We start from the raw sequence: 16,981 nt of genomic DNA, 5'->3' as shown, positions 1-16,981 counted from the left end.
TTGTCAGGCATAGTAGCTACTCCTAGTACTTCTGCCACAACCTACGTCACTAAGGACGATTTGGCTGTGGCATTGGTTAGGGTAGGATTGCTGGTATCATTTCAGCATCTCAAGAGAAGAAACGTGATAGATCTCCCTCACCTGAGCCAGTCCAGGGTTGGGCAGAGGATGTGGAAGAAGTAGCTGATGGTGACCCTATGGAAAGTCAAGCTGAGGTTTCCACTTCTGGGGAGTCAGAGGAGTCTATCTACCTCTCAGGCACAGAGATTGTTTATTCAGTCTCTTACTGAAATGGTCCGGTCTGCATACAAATTTCCTCCCCTTGAGACAGCTGAAGTCAGTTTTTCCTCTCTAGACTCATTGCGCCCTACTCATAGTCCTCAGATGTTTCCCATACATCTGCTCTTGGAGTAAGTGGATGCTTTTAAAGACTCCATAAGACAAATGTCATGATTTGCGCTGATATAAGTGCATATGCACAGAATCCTTTGGTTGAAGAATTGGTCTGCGGAATTACCATGTAAAAAGTTACTGGCTGGCTTCCCTTTTTAGGGAGAACGCCTTCTTGGTGATGATCTGGATATGTATATTCAAAGATCTGGGGGGGGGGGGGGGGAAGAGTACGTTGCTACCCGTGAAAAGAAAGAGCAAGCCTCCTTTCAAAACCCCCAGCACTCATATTACCAGTGCTTCTACTTCCAGACAGTGGTGACGGCCTCTACCATCTGGATCCAGAACCAAGCCTTTAGGGCAGGGTCAGAAAAAGCCCTGGGCCCAGAAATCAGCCAAGTCTTCCAATAAGCCCTCTCTGTGAAGGGCACCCCCACTCACGTGGGTGGGACGAAGGCTGCGGCAGTTCTCAAAGGTTTTGGTGAAATTGATCCAAGACAACTGGGTTATCTTCATTTCACAGGGGTACAACCTGGAATTTCGGGTGTTCCCGTATCCCCGGTTTATAAAGTCTAGTATACCGACAGATCCCCTAAAAAGAAGGTCTCTCTTTTTGGCATTGGAACAACTGAAGGCTCAAAAAGTGATAATAGGGGTTCCAGAGGACGAAAGGTTCAAGGGTTTCTACTCAAACCGGTTTTGTAGTCCGAAACCAAACAGGGATGTGAGACTTCTACTGGATCTCAAAGCCTTAAAACAGTTTCTGAACATTCGTACTTTCCATATGAAGTCAATTTGTTTAGTCATAGCCTCCCTGCAGGGAGAGGAATTTCTAGCATCCATAGACATCAAGGATGCATATCTTCACATGCTTATATTCCAGGCTCATCAAAGGTTCCTACGGTTTGCAATAGAGAACTGTCATTTTCAGTTCGTGGCCCTGCACTTCGGGTTAGCCACAGCTCCAAGAGAGTTTTCACAAAGATCCTAGCTCCAGTATTGGCTGTTCTAAGGTCCAGAGGGATATCTATAATAGGATATCTGGATGATTTATTAGGAATAGATCGATCGGCTTCGGCTCTAAGCCAAAATGTCAACCAGACAGTGCAGTTCCTAGAAGGATCAGGTTGGTCCGTAGTAAGGCCAAGATATCCTTCTCTACGCCTTTGCATGAAGTTATCGGGGGAAGATGGTGTCCGCATGCGAGGCAATTCCCTATGCTCAATACCATGCCAGACCCTTACAGAACAACATTCTGTCTACCTGGACCAGAAAGGTTCAGTCTCTGGACTGGTCCATGTCTCTGGTACCAAGAGTACATCAGTCTAAATTGGTGGCTGTTGACCAGAAATCTGGGGAAGGTAAAATCCTTTTTTCCAGTGACCTTGAAAATAGTAACTACAGATGCCAGTCTCTCCAGCTGGGGAGTGGATCTGGAAGCCACTGTTCAGGGGAAATGGTCTTGGGTAGAGCAAGATCTCCCCATCAACATCTTGGATATCTGAGCAGTCAGTCAGGCTTTGAAATTCTGGAGGTTCAGGCTTCTGGGTCACCCTGTCAGGGTACAATCTGACAATGCCAAGGCTGTGGCTTATATAAACCATCAAGGAGGTACAAAGTCGTTCAGCCCAGAAAGAGGTGGATTTCATCTGGTCTTGGGCAGAGAAGTTTGTGCCATGCCTGACAGCAGCTTTTATCCAGGGAATAGAGAACTGTCAGGCAGACTTTTTGAGTCGTCAACAGACCTACTCTTTTAAGGTCCGATATTCCACCCTGCTGTAGAGTCTCTAAATTTGACAGCTTGGCTATTGAAGCCTAAATCTTGAAGGAGCAGGGTGTATCTGGCCTTGTCGTTTATACACTGATAAACACTAGGAAACAAGTCTCTAGAAACATCTATTACACAGAGTTTGGAAATCCTACATTGCCTGGTGTGAAGCCAGGAAATCGCATTCCCACAAATATATAAATCGGTAAAATTCTAGCTTTCCTTCAAGCAGGAGTAGATATGAAGTTACCCTTGAGCACTATTCGGGGAATGTTATGTTTGCTTCTGCCTGTGAAGCCACCATTGTGTCCTTGGGACATGAAATTGGTATTGGCAGTTTTGCAAAAACAGCCTTTTGAGCCTCTGGGCCAAGTTTCCCTGGTGGTTCTTTTGACCAAAAAACTGATATTTTTGATTGCGATAACTTCGGCTAGAAGGGTATCGGAACTAGCAGCTCTTTCTTGTAAAGAGCCATTCTTGATTTTCCATAAAGATAGGGTGATTCTACATCCACACCCACGTTTTTTGCACAAGGTGGTGTCCGCCTTTCATTTGAATCAGGACATTCTTCTACCTTCCTTTTTTCCAGATCCTCACTTAAAGGAGGAAAAGTTATTGCATTCTCTTGAGGTAATGCATGCACTTAAGTTTTACTTAGAGAAATCAGCTCCGATTCGTAAGCCCGAGAGCTTGTTTGTGCTGCCAGAAGGGCCCAGAAAGGGGTTGGCAGCATCTAAGTCTACGATTTCTTATTGGATTCGCCAGGCGTATGGTTTAGTAGGGAAGGTTCCACCTTTTCATGTAAAGGCACATTCTACCAGAGGAGTAGGTGCCTCTTGGGCACTTCACCATCAAGCCTCTATAGCACAGTGCATACATTCACTCGTTTCTATTGAGTCGATGTTGGGACCCAGGAGGAATATGCATTTGGCCGCAGTGTTCTCTTCTTTGGGGTCAGATTGCGGTATTTTTTGGTGTCCCCCCTCCCCTCAGATGCATTGCTTTGAGGCATCTCATATGTTATGATTTATGGCTCTATGATTTATGGCTCTGTGTCCCGTGATGTACGAAAATAAAAATGGAATTTTTTAAATACAGACTTACCTGTAAAATCCATTTCTTGAAGTACATCACGGGACACAGAGGTCCCCTCCCCTCTTTTATGGGGTCTTTATTGCTTGCTACAAAACTGAGGTACTTCCTGTGTAGGAGGAGTTATATAGGGGGGCATCAATTCTGATTGGCAGTGTCCTTCACCTGAAGGTGGCTAAATAACCCATATGTTATGATTTATGGCTCTGTGTCCCGTGATGTACTTCAAGAAATGGATTTTACAGGTATGTCTGTATTATAAAATCCTTATTTTATGGGTACAAGGACTGTAGGATGTGCAAGCAGGTTATACATTAACTAGGTTCAGGATCTACACTGTTTTAAAAACTTTTTTCACTCATGGTTAGTGTTTGGCTGAAGCCATTTATTATCAATCAACCGTGTTTATTCTTTAAATCATAATGACAACAGAAACTACCCAAATGACCCTGGTCAAAAGTTTACATACCCCAGTTAATACTGTGTATTGCCCCCTTTAATATTAATGATCACTTAAAGTCTTTTGTGGTATTTGTGGATGAGGCTCTTTATCTTCTCAAATGGTAAAGCTGCCCATTCTTCCTGACAAAAAGCCTTCAGCTCCTGTAAATTCTTGGGCTGTCTTGCATGAACTGCATGTTTGAGATCTCCCCAGAGTGGCTCAATGATATTGAGGTCAGGAGACTGAGATGGCCACTCCAGAACCTTCGGTTTATTCTTCTGTAGCCAATGACAGGTCGACTTGGCCTTGTGTTTGGGATCATTGTCATATTGGAATGTCCAAGTACGTCCCATGCGCAGCTTCCAGGCTGATGAATGCAAAATTTTCCTCCATTATTTTTGGATAACATACTGCATTCATCTTGCCATCAATTCTGACCAAATTTATTGTGACTTTGTAGCTCACACATCCTCAAAACATCAGAGATCCACCTCCGTCTTTCATCATAGGCCTTGTTGACTCCTCTCCAAATGTAGCATTTATAGTTGTGGGCAAAACGCTAGATTTTGGTCTCATCACTCCAAGTGACTTTCTGTCAGAAGGTTTGAGGCTTGTCTCTGTGCTGTTTGGCATATTGTAAGTCGGATACTTTGTGGCATTTGCGTAATAATGGCTTTCTTCTGGCGACTCGACCATGCAGCCCAGCTTTCTTCTTGAAACAGCCACACCACATGTTTTTAGAGAATCCTGATTTTCACCTTAAGTTATTTGTGGTGTTTTTTTTTTTTTTTTTTTTGCATACCGAACATTTTTACTGGCAGTTGTGGCTGAAATTTTAGTTGGTCTACCTGACTGTGGTTAGGTTTCAACAGAACCCCTCATTTTCCACTTCTTGATTAGAGTTTGAACACTGCTGATTGGCATTCTCAATTCCTTGGATATCTTTTTATATCCCTTTCCTGTTTTATACAGTTCAACTACCTTTTCCCGCATATCCTTTGACAACTCTTTTGCTTTCCCCGTGACTCCGAATCCAGAAAAGTCAGTGCAGCACTGGATGAAAGATGCAAGGGTCTGTCAGGAGTCCAGAAACTCATTGACCTTTTATACACACACACTAATTACAAGCAAACCGATTACAGCTGAGGAAGGTTACCTTTAATAGCCATTCAAACCCTTTTGTGTCAACTTGTGTGCATGTTATCAGGCCAAAATCAATGTAAACTTTTTATCAAGGTCATTTGGGTAGTTTCTGTTGTCATTATGATTTAAAAAGAGTAAACACAGTTGATTGATAATAAATGGCTACAGTCAAAAACCATGAGGGAAAGAAACGTTTTTGTGTTATTCATATTCTCAGAAAAATGGCCAAGAAATCATAAATTCTACCAGGGTAAGTAAACTTATGAGCACAACTGTATACTGATATGGACTGGGTAATGTGTTGGAAATGAAAGGATGCCACATCTTTTGATGAAAATGAAAACCATCAACCTACACAGGGCTAAATTCAAAGTCACTCCAAAAATCAAAGTGAAAAAATGATGCAGCAGGCTAGTCAATTTTGCTGAAACTTTATTGCAGCAACTCAAAATGGTACTCCGTAGTTTGTATGGCCCCCACGTGCTTGTATGCATGCCTGACAACGTTGGGTCATGCTCCTAATGAGACGGGTGGTGTCCTGGGGTATTTCCTCCCAGATCTGTCCCAGGGCATCACTGAGCTTCTAAACAGACTGAGGTGCAACCTGACGGCGTTGGATGGACCGACACAATGTCCCAGAGGTGTTCTATTGGATTTAGGTCAGGCGAGCGTGGGGGCCATTCAATACTCCCTCATCCTCCAGGACCTGGCTGCATAATCTCACCATATGAGACCAGGCATTATCGTGCACCGGGAGGAACCCAGGACCAACTGCACCAGCCTAGGGTCTGACAATGGGTCCAAGGATTTTATCCTGATATCTACTCCCAGTCAGGGTGCCATTGTTTAGCCTGTGGAGGTCTGTGCATCCCTCCATGGATATGCCTCCCAGGACACCACGGACTCACCACCAAAGCTGAACAATGTTACAGGCAGCATAACGTTTTTGGTGACTTCTCAAGTCCCTTTCAAGTCTGTCACATGTGCTCAGGGTAAACCTGCTCTTATCTTTGAAAAGCACAGGGTGCCAGTGGTAGACCTGCCGATTCTGGTGTTTAATGGCAAATGTCAATTCAGCTTCACAGGCCCGGGTCAGTGAGCTTAGGGCCCACTAGAGGACGTTGAGCCCTCAGGCCACCCTCTTGAAGTCTGCTTTTGATTGTTTGGTCAGAGAAATTTACACCAGTGGCCTGCTGGAGGTCATTTTGTAGGGCTCTGGCAGTGCTTATCCTGTTCCTCCTTGCACAAAATACCAGATACCGGTGCTGCTGATGGGTTAAGAACCTTCTACGACCCTGTCCAGCTCTCCTAGTGTAACTGACTGTCTCTTGGAATCTCCTCCATGCTCTTGAGACTGAGCTGGGAGACACAGCAAACCTTCTGGCAATGGCAACGTGCCATCCTGAAGAAGCTGTGCAACCTCTACAGGGTCCAGGTTTCACCTCACGCTACCAATAGTGACACCGACACTAGCCAAATGCAAAACTAGTGAAAAACAGTCAGAAAAGAGGAGTCCGGGAAAAAATGTCAGCACCCTTCACCTGTTAAACCATTCCTGTTTTGGAGGTGGTCTCATTGTTTCTCATCTAGTGCACCTGTTAATTTCATTAACACCAAAGCAGCTAAAACTAATTAACAACCACCTCTGTTACCTAACTGACCAGATATACAGTATATCCCTGAAGTTTAGGTGACTTCATGCTATACTCTGATTAAAAAGTGTTCATTTAAATTTTTTTGAGCAGTGTATTAAACTATGTCCTTTTAAACCCATTTCACTGTCTGAGAAATGTGGCTATATGCCCCATTTACCATGACGCACCACTCATCTCCAGTTGCCCTAGGTCTTATACATCCTAGCAATTATGCTAGCGATGATCTAGCTCTTGCCACAAAACAATTTGCACCCCACTGAAATTTCCACCTAGGCTCTAGTATTTCTTGATAAGGCTGCAGTCAGGTTAGAGAACAATGTCAGACTTCAGAAATATAATATTCTGCAATTACCTTCTTCATGAGAACAAAATTACTTAAAGTGGCTGTAAACCTTATTCATAAAATTTGACCTAAGCACATCTATCTGTAGTCATACAAAAAACGTGCTGCGCCAGAATTACACAAATCAAATCAGTGGTAAATTATTAATAAATAATAATAATTAACACAGTTCATAAGGCACACAATCGTGCTCGTGCTCAAATCTAATGATAGTCCAAGTGTCCCAGTATTCAACTGAAATGTGATCCAGTGATGATTAACAACGAATAGTGTGCACACCACTAAGTGAATCCCTCCACCAGACGGATTAGCCTCTCACCTTCCTGTCAGACCCAAACGGGCCAGCAATCACATATATCATGGGTATAGGATTTCCAGGAAAGGGCCTCCCTGTTATTCAGCTCCGGGGATTCCAGGACATGTGTGGGGATAAAAATAGGGCAGAATCTAGTGTTCTCTGTTTATCAATTCCAATCAGCTTTATTAAAGAAAATAAATGCACTCACATTTGCAGGGCACACAGCCGTGCCTGCTATGCTGACAGGTAATGTAGATAGTGCTCCGGAGAGAAGATCTGCGTCGGCCACGCACGCTCCGCCTCCCCCTATACGCGTTACGTCGAGCGTGATGCTCCTCTGACTTCCTCGGTAGGGGTTTTTGGTATTACATCTATCTGTAGTATTTGCTTACCTCTCTCCAAAGTCCTAAGTCCCCTGTCTTTCTGCTGTTATCAGCATGATAACTTCTGATAAGTTCTCAGATAAAACCAGGCTGGAATTTGTGTCATTGTAGGTGCTATGAATAGATTAGCAGAGAGCTTGTCTTGTCAAAGCACAGCTCTGCAAGTCTCTGCCTATGTGTGTGTGTGTGGGGGGGGGGGGGAGGGGGTGCGCTGTATGCCAAGAATCCACCCCCAGTGTTGAACAGGAAGAGAAAATCTCTAACACAATGTGCACTTTTCTAAAGAATATATAAAGCTGAAGACAGCAGATATGCATGTAAAACTTATGTAGGGAGATTTGTTTAATCTCTATGCATCTGAGGCTGTTCACTTCACTGGGTTTATGTGAGGGTTTACATCCACTTTAAGGTGGTCTGTATAGAAACAGTGCTGGGATAGTTACACAATTTTAAGTGCTTTCCAACCGTGCAATGTAAGGGTGTCAAACTCTGTTTCATTGCAGGCCGCAGAAGCATGATGGTTGTCCCGAAAGGGTCGTTTGTATCTACAGTATCTCACAAAAGTGAGTACACCCCTCACATTTTTGTAAATATTTTATTACATCTTTTCATGTGATAACACTGAAGAAATGACACTTTGTAACAATTGTAACAAACTTTGTTACAATGTAAACCATGGAGTGTACAGCTTGTATAACAGTGTAAATTTGCTCTCCCCTCAAAATAACTCAACTCACAGCCATTAATGTCTAAACCATTGGCAACAAAAGTGAGTACAACCCTAAGTGAAAATGTCCAAATTGGGCCCAAAGTGTTAATAGTTTGTGTGGCCACCATTTTTTTCCAGTACTTCCTTAACTCTCTTGGGCATGGAGTTAACCAGAGCTTCACAGGTTGCCACTGGAGTCTTCTTCCACTCCTCCATGACGACATCATGGAGCTGGTGGATGTTAGAGACCTTGCTCTCTTCCACCCTCTGTTTGAAGATGCCCTACAGATGCTCAATAAGATTTAGATATGGAGACATGCTTGGCCAGTCCATCACCTTTACCCTCAGCTTCTTTAGCAAGGCAGTGGTCGTCTTGGAGGTGTGTTTGGGGTCGTTATGTTGGGTTACTGCTCTGTGGCCCAGTCTCCAAAGGGAAGGGAACATGCTCTGCTTCAGTATGTCACAGTACATGTTGGCATTCATGGTTCCCTCAATGAACTGTAGCTCCCCAGTGCATGCAGCCCAAGACCATGAGACTCCCACCACCATGCTTGACTGTAGGCAAGACACACTTGTCTTTGTACTCCTTACCTAGTTGCCACCACACACGCTTGACACCATCTGAATCAAATACATTTGTCTTGGTCTCATCAGACCACAGGACATGGTTCCAGTAATCCATGTCCTTAGTCTGCTTGTCTTTAGCAAACTGTTAGTGGGCTTGCTTGTACATCATGTTTAGAAGAGGCTTCCTTTTGGGATAACAGCCATGCAGACCAATTTGATGCAGTGTGCGGCGTATGGTCTAAGCACTGACAGGCTGACCCCCCACCCCTTCAACCACAGCAGCATTGCTGGCAGCACTCATACGTCTATTTCTCAAAGACAACCTCTGGATAGGATGCTGAGCACATGCACTTAACTTCTTTGGTCGACCATGGCGAGGTCTGTTCTGAGTGGAACCTGTCCTGTTAAACCGCTGTATGGTCTTGGCCGCTGTGCTTCAGCTCAGTTTCAGGGTCTTGGCAATCTTCCTATAGCCTAGGCCAGTGATCACGAACCTTAGCACCCCAGATGTTTTAGAACTACATTTCCCATGAGGCTCAACTACACTGCAGAGTGCATGAGCATCTTGGGAAATGTAGTTCCAAAACATCTGGGGTGCCAAGGTTTGCCATCACTGGCCTAGGCTATCTTTGTGCAGAGCAACGATTCTTTTTTTCAGATCCTCGGAGAGTTCTTTGCCATGAGGTGCCATGTTGAACTTCTAGTGACCAGTATGAGAGCGCGAGAGCGATGACACCAAATTTAACACTCCTGCTCCCCATTCACACCTGAGACCTTGTAACACTAACGTGTCACATGACACCGGGGAGGGGAGATGGCTAATTGGGCTCAATTTGGACATTTTCAATTAGGAGTGTACTCACTTCTGTTGCCAGCAGTTTAGAAATGAAATGGCTGTGTGCTGAGTTGTTTTGAGGGGACAGCAAATTTACACTGTTATTGTACACTCACTACTTTACATTGTAGCAAAGTGTCATGTCTTCAGTGTTGTCACATGAAAAGATATAAAATATTTACAAATATGAGAGAGGTGTACTCACTTTTGTGAGATACTGTATAAGACTGTAAAAATGTATCCAGGGCTTTTCTGCTCAGAGAATATGTGCAGGAACTCAACCATGAATACCGGACCTCATTGAGCAATGGGTGTAGCCAAGTTGCGCTTAGAGTGGGAAGCTCTTAAAAGGGCAATAAATACCAGGAGTGTGTTACGTGCAGAGTACAGGGATGCACAATGTGCAGAGAGCAAAGTTCAGGCATGCGCTACATACAGAGTGCAGAGTCCAGGGATGCTCTGTGTATAGAGTACAGAGTTGAGGAGTGTGCAGATTTCAGCTGTCTTTCACATGGTGTCCATGTCTGACTTTCACCCCTCGACTCTGACCTCTGAACCTCTCTCCCCCATCCACCATCTCTGCACACATCCCCCCCATAGCCCTCATCTCTTCCCTCCCATTCCCAAAAATCTTCCTCACATCTCACCTACCTGGCACAGCTCTAGTACCTCCCAGCAGTGTAGGTTTCTCTGCCTCTCCCTCTCACTTACAGGGAGATCATAGGTTGGCATCCATGCACCCGGGCACAGATAGGGATCACAGTGCAGCTTACCACGCGATGCCCCATCCCACACTGCACATTTATCTGTATTTCCCTTGTTCCTCTAGAGTGCAGGTCAGGCAGGGATCTGTGAGCTGCCAAGAGGAAGGCTGTCCTTGTAAACAATGAAGGCTTTGGTGTTTAAAAAGTGACAGCGGTGAGCAGGGAGCGTAGGGCGAGAGCCAGAGGTGGCAGAACAGAGGCTGAAAAAAAAGTTCTGGGTGAGAGGGCCACATGAAATGGTGACCGGATTCGGCCCGCGGGCCTTGCGTTTGGTACATGGAGTATAACCTATATATGCAGCAGCAGGAAAAGTGGGTTTTAATGCCTTGGTGTTCACATATGTGTCCACGGATGTCTTAGGTTGTGTGCTGAGAGCACAACGACTGAGCTGTTTCTTTCCACTTTTGATCACGACCTTTGAATGGGAGCCAGTGGAACACGCTCCCAATCATGTAACGGATATGAGAGCCAATCAAAACAGTCATGTGACTGGGAAGCCACATCGCCTCTTGGCATTAATGTTCCCTTAAAGGGTAATTTACAGTCATCATTGTCAAACAGTTAAACAATCATATAGAGTATGGCTGCAGACTGAAACACAAAAGTATTCTTTAAAACAGTGTTTTTTTGTACCAAAGTTTGGTACAGGTACAATTCTTCTCACCTCTTTTCCTCCATCCCGTCCAAATCCACTTTCTTTATATCCACCAAATCCAGCAGCTGCATCAAACATGTTGTGCCCATTTATCCACACTGTGCCAGCCTTTATGCTGAAGAAAGAAGAGGGGATCATTCAGTAACATAAACATCAGGGGGGGTGGCCTGCTGCTAGAACAGTTGCCAGATAGGTCTGCACCACCATTATATATTTTAAGTTTACAATGTTTAAAGGGATTCTCCAGAAAACAGTCACTCCCCAAGCTCAAACAAGTAGGCCCTAGTCAAACCCTCCCTCCCTTCTTTCTCAATCCTTCCCTTCTTTTTGCTCCCAGCCTTCCCAGAAGTTTTCAACTGGTGCTGAATATCACCATCAATCTTCATTTCTCCCTTCCTTGATTATTCAAGGTTATTCCATTGTCCACAAAACAATTCTTTTCCATGTTAACATTGTGTAGACCAGTGTTTCTCAACCTTTTTTTCTGCCAAGGCACCCTTTAAAATGATGCACAATCTTGAAGCACCCCTTTCTAAAATGTAAACATCTAAACTAATATTTTTACATATTGCAGCAGCATCCACATTTAGCACGTAGGCTACCCAACATTGGAGGTGATTTACTTCCTCCACCTTTACACGCTGGTACTGACTAGTATTCTCTAGAATCTTTTCTCCCTCAGTTTCTCTTCCTGTCTGCTAAAACAACCCCAGTGCTGACAGAGAGGTGCAAGGGAGGGGCAAACTATGACAAGATGTCATTTGTTGTTAGAATGCGAGTGGCAGGACCACACGATGCCCAAGTTTTATTGCTGTACAATAAAATCCTGTGGTTGTGTGTAAAAAAAAGGCAGGCTTCATCTACTCGCTGGTTTGTTGCCAATTTTTGTGCAATTTGTAGCAATATTTAGGCATTTTTCCAAGGCACCCCTGAAGAGCCCAGAAGGCACCCTTGTTGAAAAAGGCTGGTGTGGACTGATGCAAGACTTGGACTCTTGCCTTGCAAATATCCTTGGGTTAACGCCTCAAGTTTTCTGTGTGTTACACACTTTATTATTCCACTACTGGGCTAATCCTGAAATATAGACCAATGTAATTTCCTATGTGATTCTTTATAGTGTATTAGTATTCTGATTGGACATATTATTTCTGCTTGTATTCTCTGACAAAATGTATAATCTTTAAATAAAGAATGAATAAAAAACCGACTGTTTATACCGGTAACGGTGTTTGTATGAACCTTCCAGGACAGCAACACATACGAGATGAGAGGCTCCACCCTACAGGAAACACAATCAGTTCACAGCTGTTAAAAGGCCCACCCATCCCCTTGTCCCTCAGTTGTAAAAAAGTAATTCTCCCAACCGATTCACAAGGGGGTATACATTCACTTGGGTACTCACCACCTATTGTTTACATTCTTTCCTCACCCTTTTAACTGGGCGGGAAGTATGCCTGCTGTCCTGGAAGGTTCGTAGAAACGCTGTTACCGGTAAGTCTAACTGTTGGTTTTCTCCCTGCACCCTGCAGGACGGCAACACATGAGGATAATAAAGTAACCACAGGCCTACCTTAGGGTGGGACCAATGCCTGCAAGATCTTCCCGCCAAGTGCCAGGCTTGCAGCCCGTTTTACCTCCACTCCATTATAAGTGATGAAGATATCTTGGATTAAGAGGCTGATCACCAGGTTTGCCCCTCCGAAGTCTCTGCTTCAGATGCAGGACCCATGTGGAGTGGGAACTTAAAGACGAAATCAGAAAACCTGTGAAATCACTAGGTTAGCAAGACTGTCTAAATCATCTAGCAATCGTGGTCTATCATGTCTGTACCACTTCTTAGGACCACCAAAATCCAAGACTTGTTCTGTGAAACTAAGCCAGATCCGATTTGTTAATGAAAGTAGTGTCCTTAACACTACTCTGTTCAGGAGAATGGTTAAAAAAGAGGCTCCCTGACAGACAACCCATGCAGGCCCCCTTTAAATTATTTTTTATTTATTTCCCATAGTGATGGGTAAAGGGAAGCCCACTTAAGGGAAATAGATCAAGGTAAGGTTATTTCCTGGGCTCAGAAAGCTGGACAGGTATGTACCCAAAGTACACCAACCTATAATTTCCCTCACATCTGAATGTTGGCATGTCAGTTGTGAAAATGCTCTATATACCAGATACTCCCTATACACCTGCCCACAAATGAAATAAAATTAAGCGGAAAGGAGCTTGGTAAAATAATGTTTAACCATACCGTAGCGATCAGGTGTCCTACCTGATGCCTGGCACCATAATCCACTCCCTATAGATCTGCCCGCAAATGCAATAAGTTTAGGCGGAAAGGAGCTTGGTAAAATTGGATTTTTGACTAACCGTAAAACCCTTTTCTCTGAAGTTCATTGACAGACGCAGCTCCATATTCTTCTTGACCATTGGGTTATGCTGCCCCCTACAGAAGTAGGACACTAGGCCAGAAAAATCTTTACCACGCCTATAGGGCAGTCTCTGCAGGCATACACCCACTCATTCTGCTATAGGATTCAGTTTTGTTGCAAGCAGTGTTTAGAAGAAAAAACCCCATCCCACTCAGAAATAGAGGGGCGGGTGCTGGGTCTGTCAATGAACTAAAAAAAAAGGATTTTACGGTTAGTCAAAAAATTAGGTTTTCTCTATCATTCATCAACAGACGCAGCTCCATATTCTTCTTAACCATTGGGACATCCCAAAGCAGTATTTGCATGAGGGGTGGGAAAACCACGCTGAAAAGAATGTAATTCCCCAAAGGCTAAACTTAGCCAACCAGTGAACATGGAGCTCAACCAGGAAGAACTGGAGCTCACCTAGAAAACATACACCCTCAAAGAGAACAGCAGCCCGCAAAACCTTGCGGCCAAAAGAAGCATCTGCGGAAGCCAACACATCTACAGTCAGGTCCATAAATACTGGGACATCAACACAATTCTAATCTTTTTGGCTCTATAATGGATTTGAAATGAAACAAACAAGATGTGCTTTAACTGCAGACTTTCAGCTTTGAGGGTATTTACAACCAAATCAGGTGAAAGGTGTAGGAATTACAACAGTTTGTATATGTGCCTCCCACTTTTTAAGGAAACAAAAGTAATGGGGCAATTGGCTGCTCAGCTGTTCCATGGCAAGGTGTGTGCTATTCCCTCATTATCCCATTTACAAGGAGCAGCTAAAAGGTCCAGAGTTCATTTCAAGTGTGCTATTTGCATTTGGAATCTGTTGCTGTCAACTCTCAATATGAGATCCAAAGAGCTGTCACTATCAGTGAAGCAAGCCATCATTAGACTGAAAAAAAAACAAAATAAAACCATCAGAGAGATAGCAAAAACATTAGGTGTGGCCAAATCAACTGTTTGGAACATCCTTAAAAAGAAAGAACGCACCGGTGAGCTCAGCAACACCACAAGACCTGGAAGACCATGGAAAACAACTGTGGTGGATGACCAAAGAATTCTTTCCCTGGTGAAGAAAACACCCTTCACAACAGTTGGCCAGATCAAGAACACTCTCCAGGACGTAGGTGTATGAGGGTCAAAGTCAACAATCAAGAGAAGACTTCACCAGAGGGAATACAGAGGGTTCATTACAAGATGTAAACCATTGGTGAGCCTCAAAAACAGGAAGGCCAGATTAGAGTTTGCCAAACAATATCTAAAAAAGCCTTCACAGTTCTGGAACAACATCCTATGGAGAGAGGAGACCAAGATCAACTTACCTGAGTTATGGGAAGAGAAGAGTATGGAGAAGGAAAGGAACTGCTCATGATCCAAAGCATACCACCTCATCAGTGAAGCATTATGGTGGTAGTGTCATGGCGTGGGCATGTATGGCTGCCAATGGAACTGGTTCTCTTGTATTTATTGATGATGTGACTGCTGACAAAAGAAGCAGGATGAATTCTGAAGTGTTTCAGGCAATATTATCTGCTCCCATTTAGCCAAATGCTTCAGAACTCATTGGTCAGCGCTTCACAGTTCAGATGGACAATGACCCGAAGCATACTGCAAAAGCAACCAAAGAGTTTTTTAAGGGAAAGAAGTGGAATGTTATGAAATGGCCAAGTCAATCACCTGACCTGAATCCGATTGAGCATGCATTTCACTTGCTGAAGACAAAACTAAAGGGAAAATGCCCCAAGAACAAGCAGGAACTGAAAACAGTTGAAGTAGAGGCCTGGCAGAGCATCACCAGGGATGAAACCCAGCCTCTGGTGATGTCTATGCTTTCCAGACTTCAGGCTGTAATTGACTGCAAAGAATTTGCCACTAAGTATTAAAAAGTGAAAATTTGATTTATGATTGTTATCAGTCCCATTACTTTTGGTCCCTTAAAAAGTGGGAGGCACATATACAAACTGATGTAATTCCTACACCGTTCACCTGATTTGGATGTCTGCAGTTAAAGCACGTCTTGTTTGTTTAATTTCAAATCCATTGTGGCGGTGTATAGAGCCAAAAAGATTAGAATTGTGTAGATGTCTCAATATTTATGGGCCTGGCTGTACTTGTAGAATTTTGTGAACTTATGCACAGACAACCAAGTTGCCGCCTTGCAAACTTCCATGGACGCCTGATGGTGAAAAGACCAAGAGGCACTCAGCGCCCTAGTGGAATGCACCTTCACAGGGAAAGGTGGAAACTGACCCTTTAGTGAATAAGCCTGTACCACCGTCTGCCTGATCCTTCTGGATATGGCCGTGGCAGACACAGCTAATCCCTTTCAAGGTCGTCCCGTGAGGACAGAAAAATTGATTTTTGTAAAATCTTACCGGAAAATTCTTTTCTCTTAAGCTCATTGACAGACGCAGTCCTCTTGATTAATATCAAATTGGGTTATACTGCCCTCTACAGGAGTAGGACACTAGGCAGAAGGAAAACGTTCTGGCCACACCTTAGGGGCAGTCCCAGAGGGTATATCCTCTCTCTCTCTGCTACAGGATGTTAGTTATGTCACAAAGCAGTGTCAGAGAATTTAACCCAACCCAACTCAAAAGTAGAGGGGCGGGTACTGCGTCTGTCAATGAGCTTAAGAGAAAAGGATTTTACGGTAAGATTTTACAAAAATCCATTTTTCTCTGTCGCTCATTGACAGACGCAGTCCTCTCGATTAATATCAAATTGGGACGTCCCAAAGCAGTGCCACAAATGAGGGGTGGGATAACAGAAATCAAAATTTAAATCCAGAAGGCCCAACCGGTGCCGACTAGAAGTCTTAAAGGCTCATCAAACCAAAGGATGAGACTCAACTGAAAACCCAACAGAAAAAAACCCTCGAGGTAGACCAACGGTCTCCTCAAATTGCGGCCTGCAAAACCTTGCGGCCAAAAGAGGCATCCTCCGATGCCAACACATCAACTTTATAAAATTTTGTAAAGGTATGAACCGACGACCAGGTAGCCGCCTTGGAAACCTGGACCACTGACGCCTGATGGCGGAAGGCCCAGGAAGCACTAAGCGCCCGAGTGGAGTGCGCCTTAACAGGGAACGGAGGATTCCAACCCTTAATAGAATAAGCCTGTACCACCGTCTGTCTGATCCATCTGGAGATAGTCATGGCAGATGCAGGCAACCCCTTTTTGGGGCCATCCGTGATCACAAAAAGTGAATCCGTTTTACGAAACGAGTCCGTAGTTTTCAAGTATACCCTGATTGCCCGAACCACATCCAAGGAATGTAACGCAAACTCCCGAGGATGACAGGGCTTAGGACACAAGGAAGGTAGCACAATATCTTCATTCAGATGAAACTTTGAAACCACCTTAGGAAGGAAGGATGGATTCGGACGAAGAACCACCTTATCCCTATGAACCACCAGATATGGGGAACGACAGGATAATGCGGCCAGTTCTGACACCCTGCGTGCAGAAGTAATGGCCACCAAGAAGGCCACCTTCTGGGATAACGTAAGCAAGGGAAT

At 44.1% G+C, this 16,981-nt stretch overlaps 1 protein-coding gene across 1 annotated transcript in view; it reads right to left on the bottom strand.

Moving 5' to 3' along the window:
- Positions 1-16,981, bottom strand: part of ALDH16A1 (aldehyde dehydrogenase 16 family member A1) — a 316,675-nt gene that overhangs the window by 141,497 nt on the left and 158,197 nt on the right. The window contains exon 11 of the mRNA XM_082274075.1: positions 11,054-11,159. Coding sequence (XP_082130201.1) covers positions 11,054-11,159 — 106 coding nt within the window. The remainder of the gene's footprint in view (positions 1-11,053; positions 11,160-16,981) is intronic.

The sequence above is a fragment of the Pelophylax lessonae genome (genome assembly GCF_965119305.1).
Source record: "Pelophylax lessonae genome assembly, chromosome: 12".
Taxonomy (NCBI): Eukaryota; Metazoa; Chordata; class Amphibia; order Anura; family Ranidae; genus Pelophylax; species Pelophylax lessonae.
This window is presented reverse-complemented; position numbering and strand designations above follow the sequence as displayed.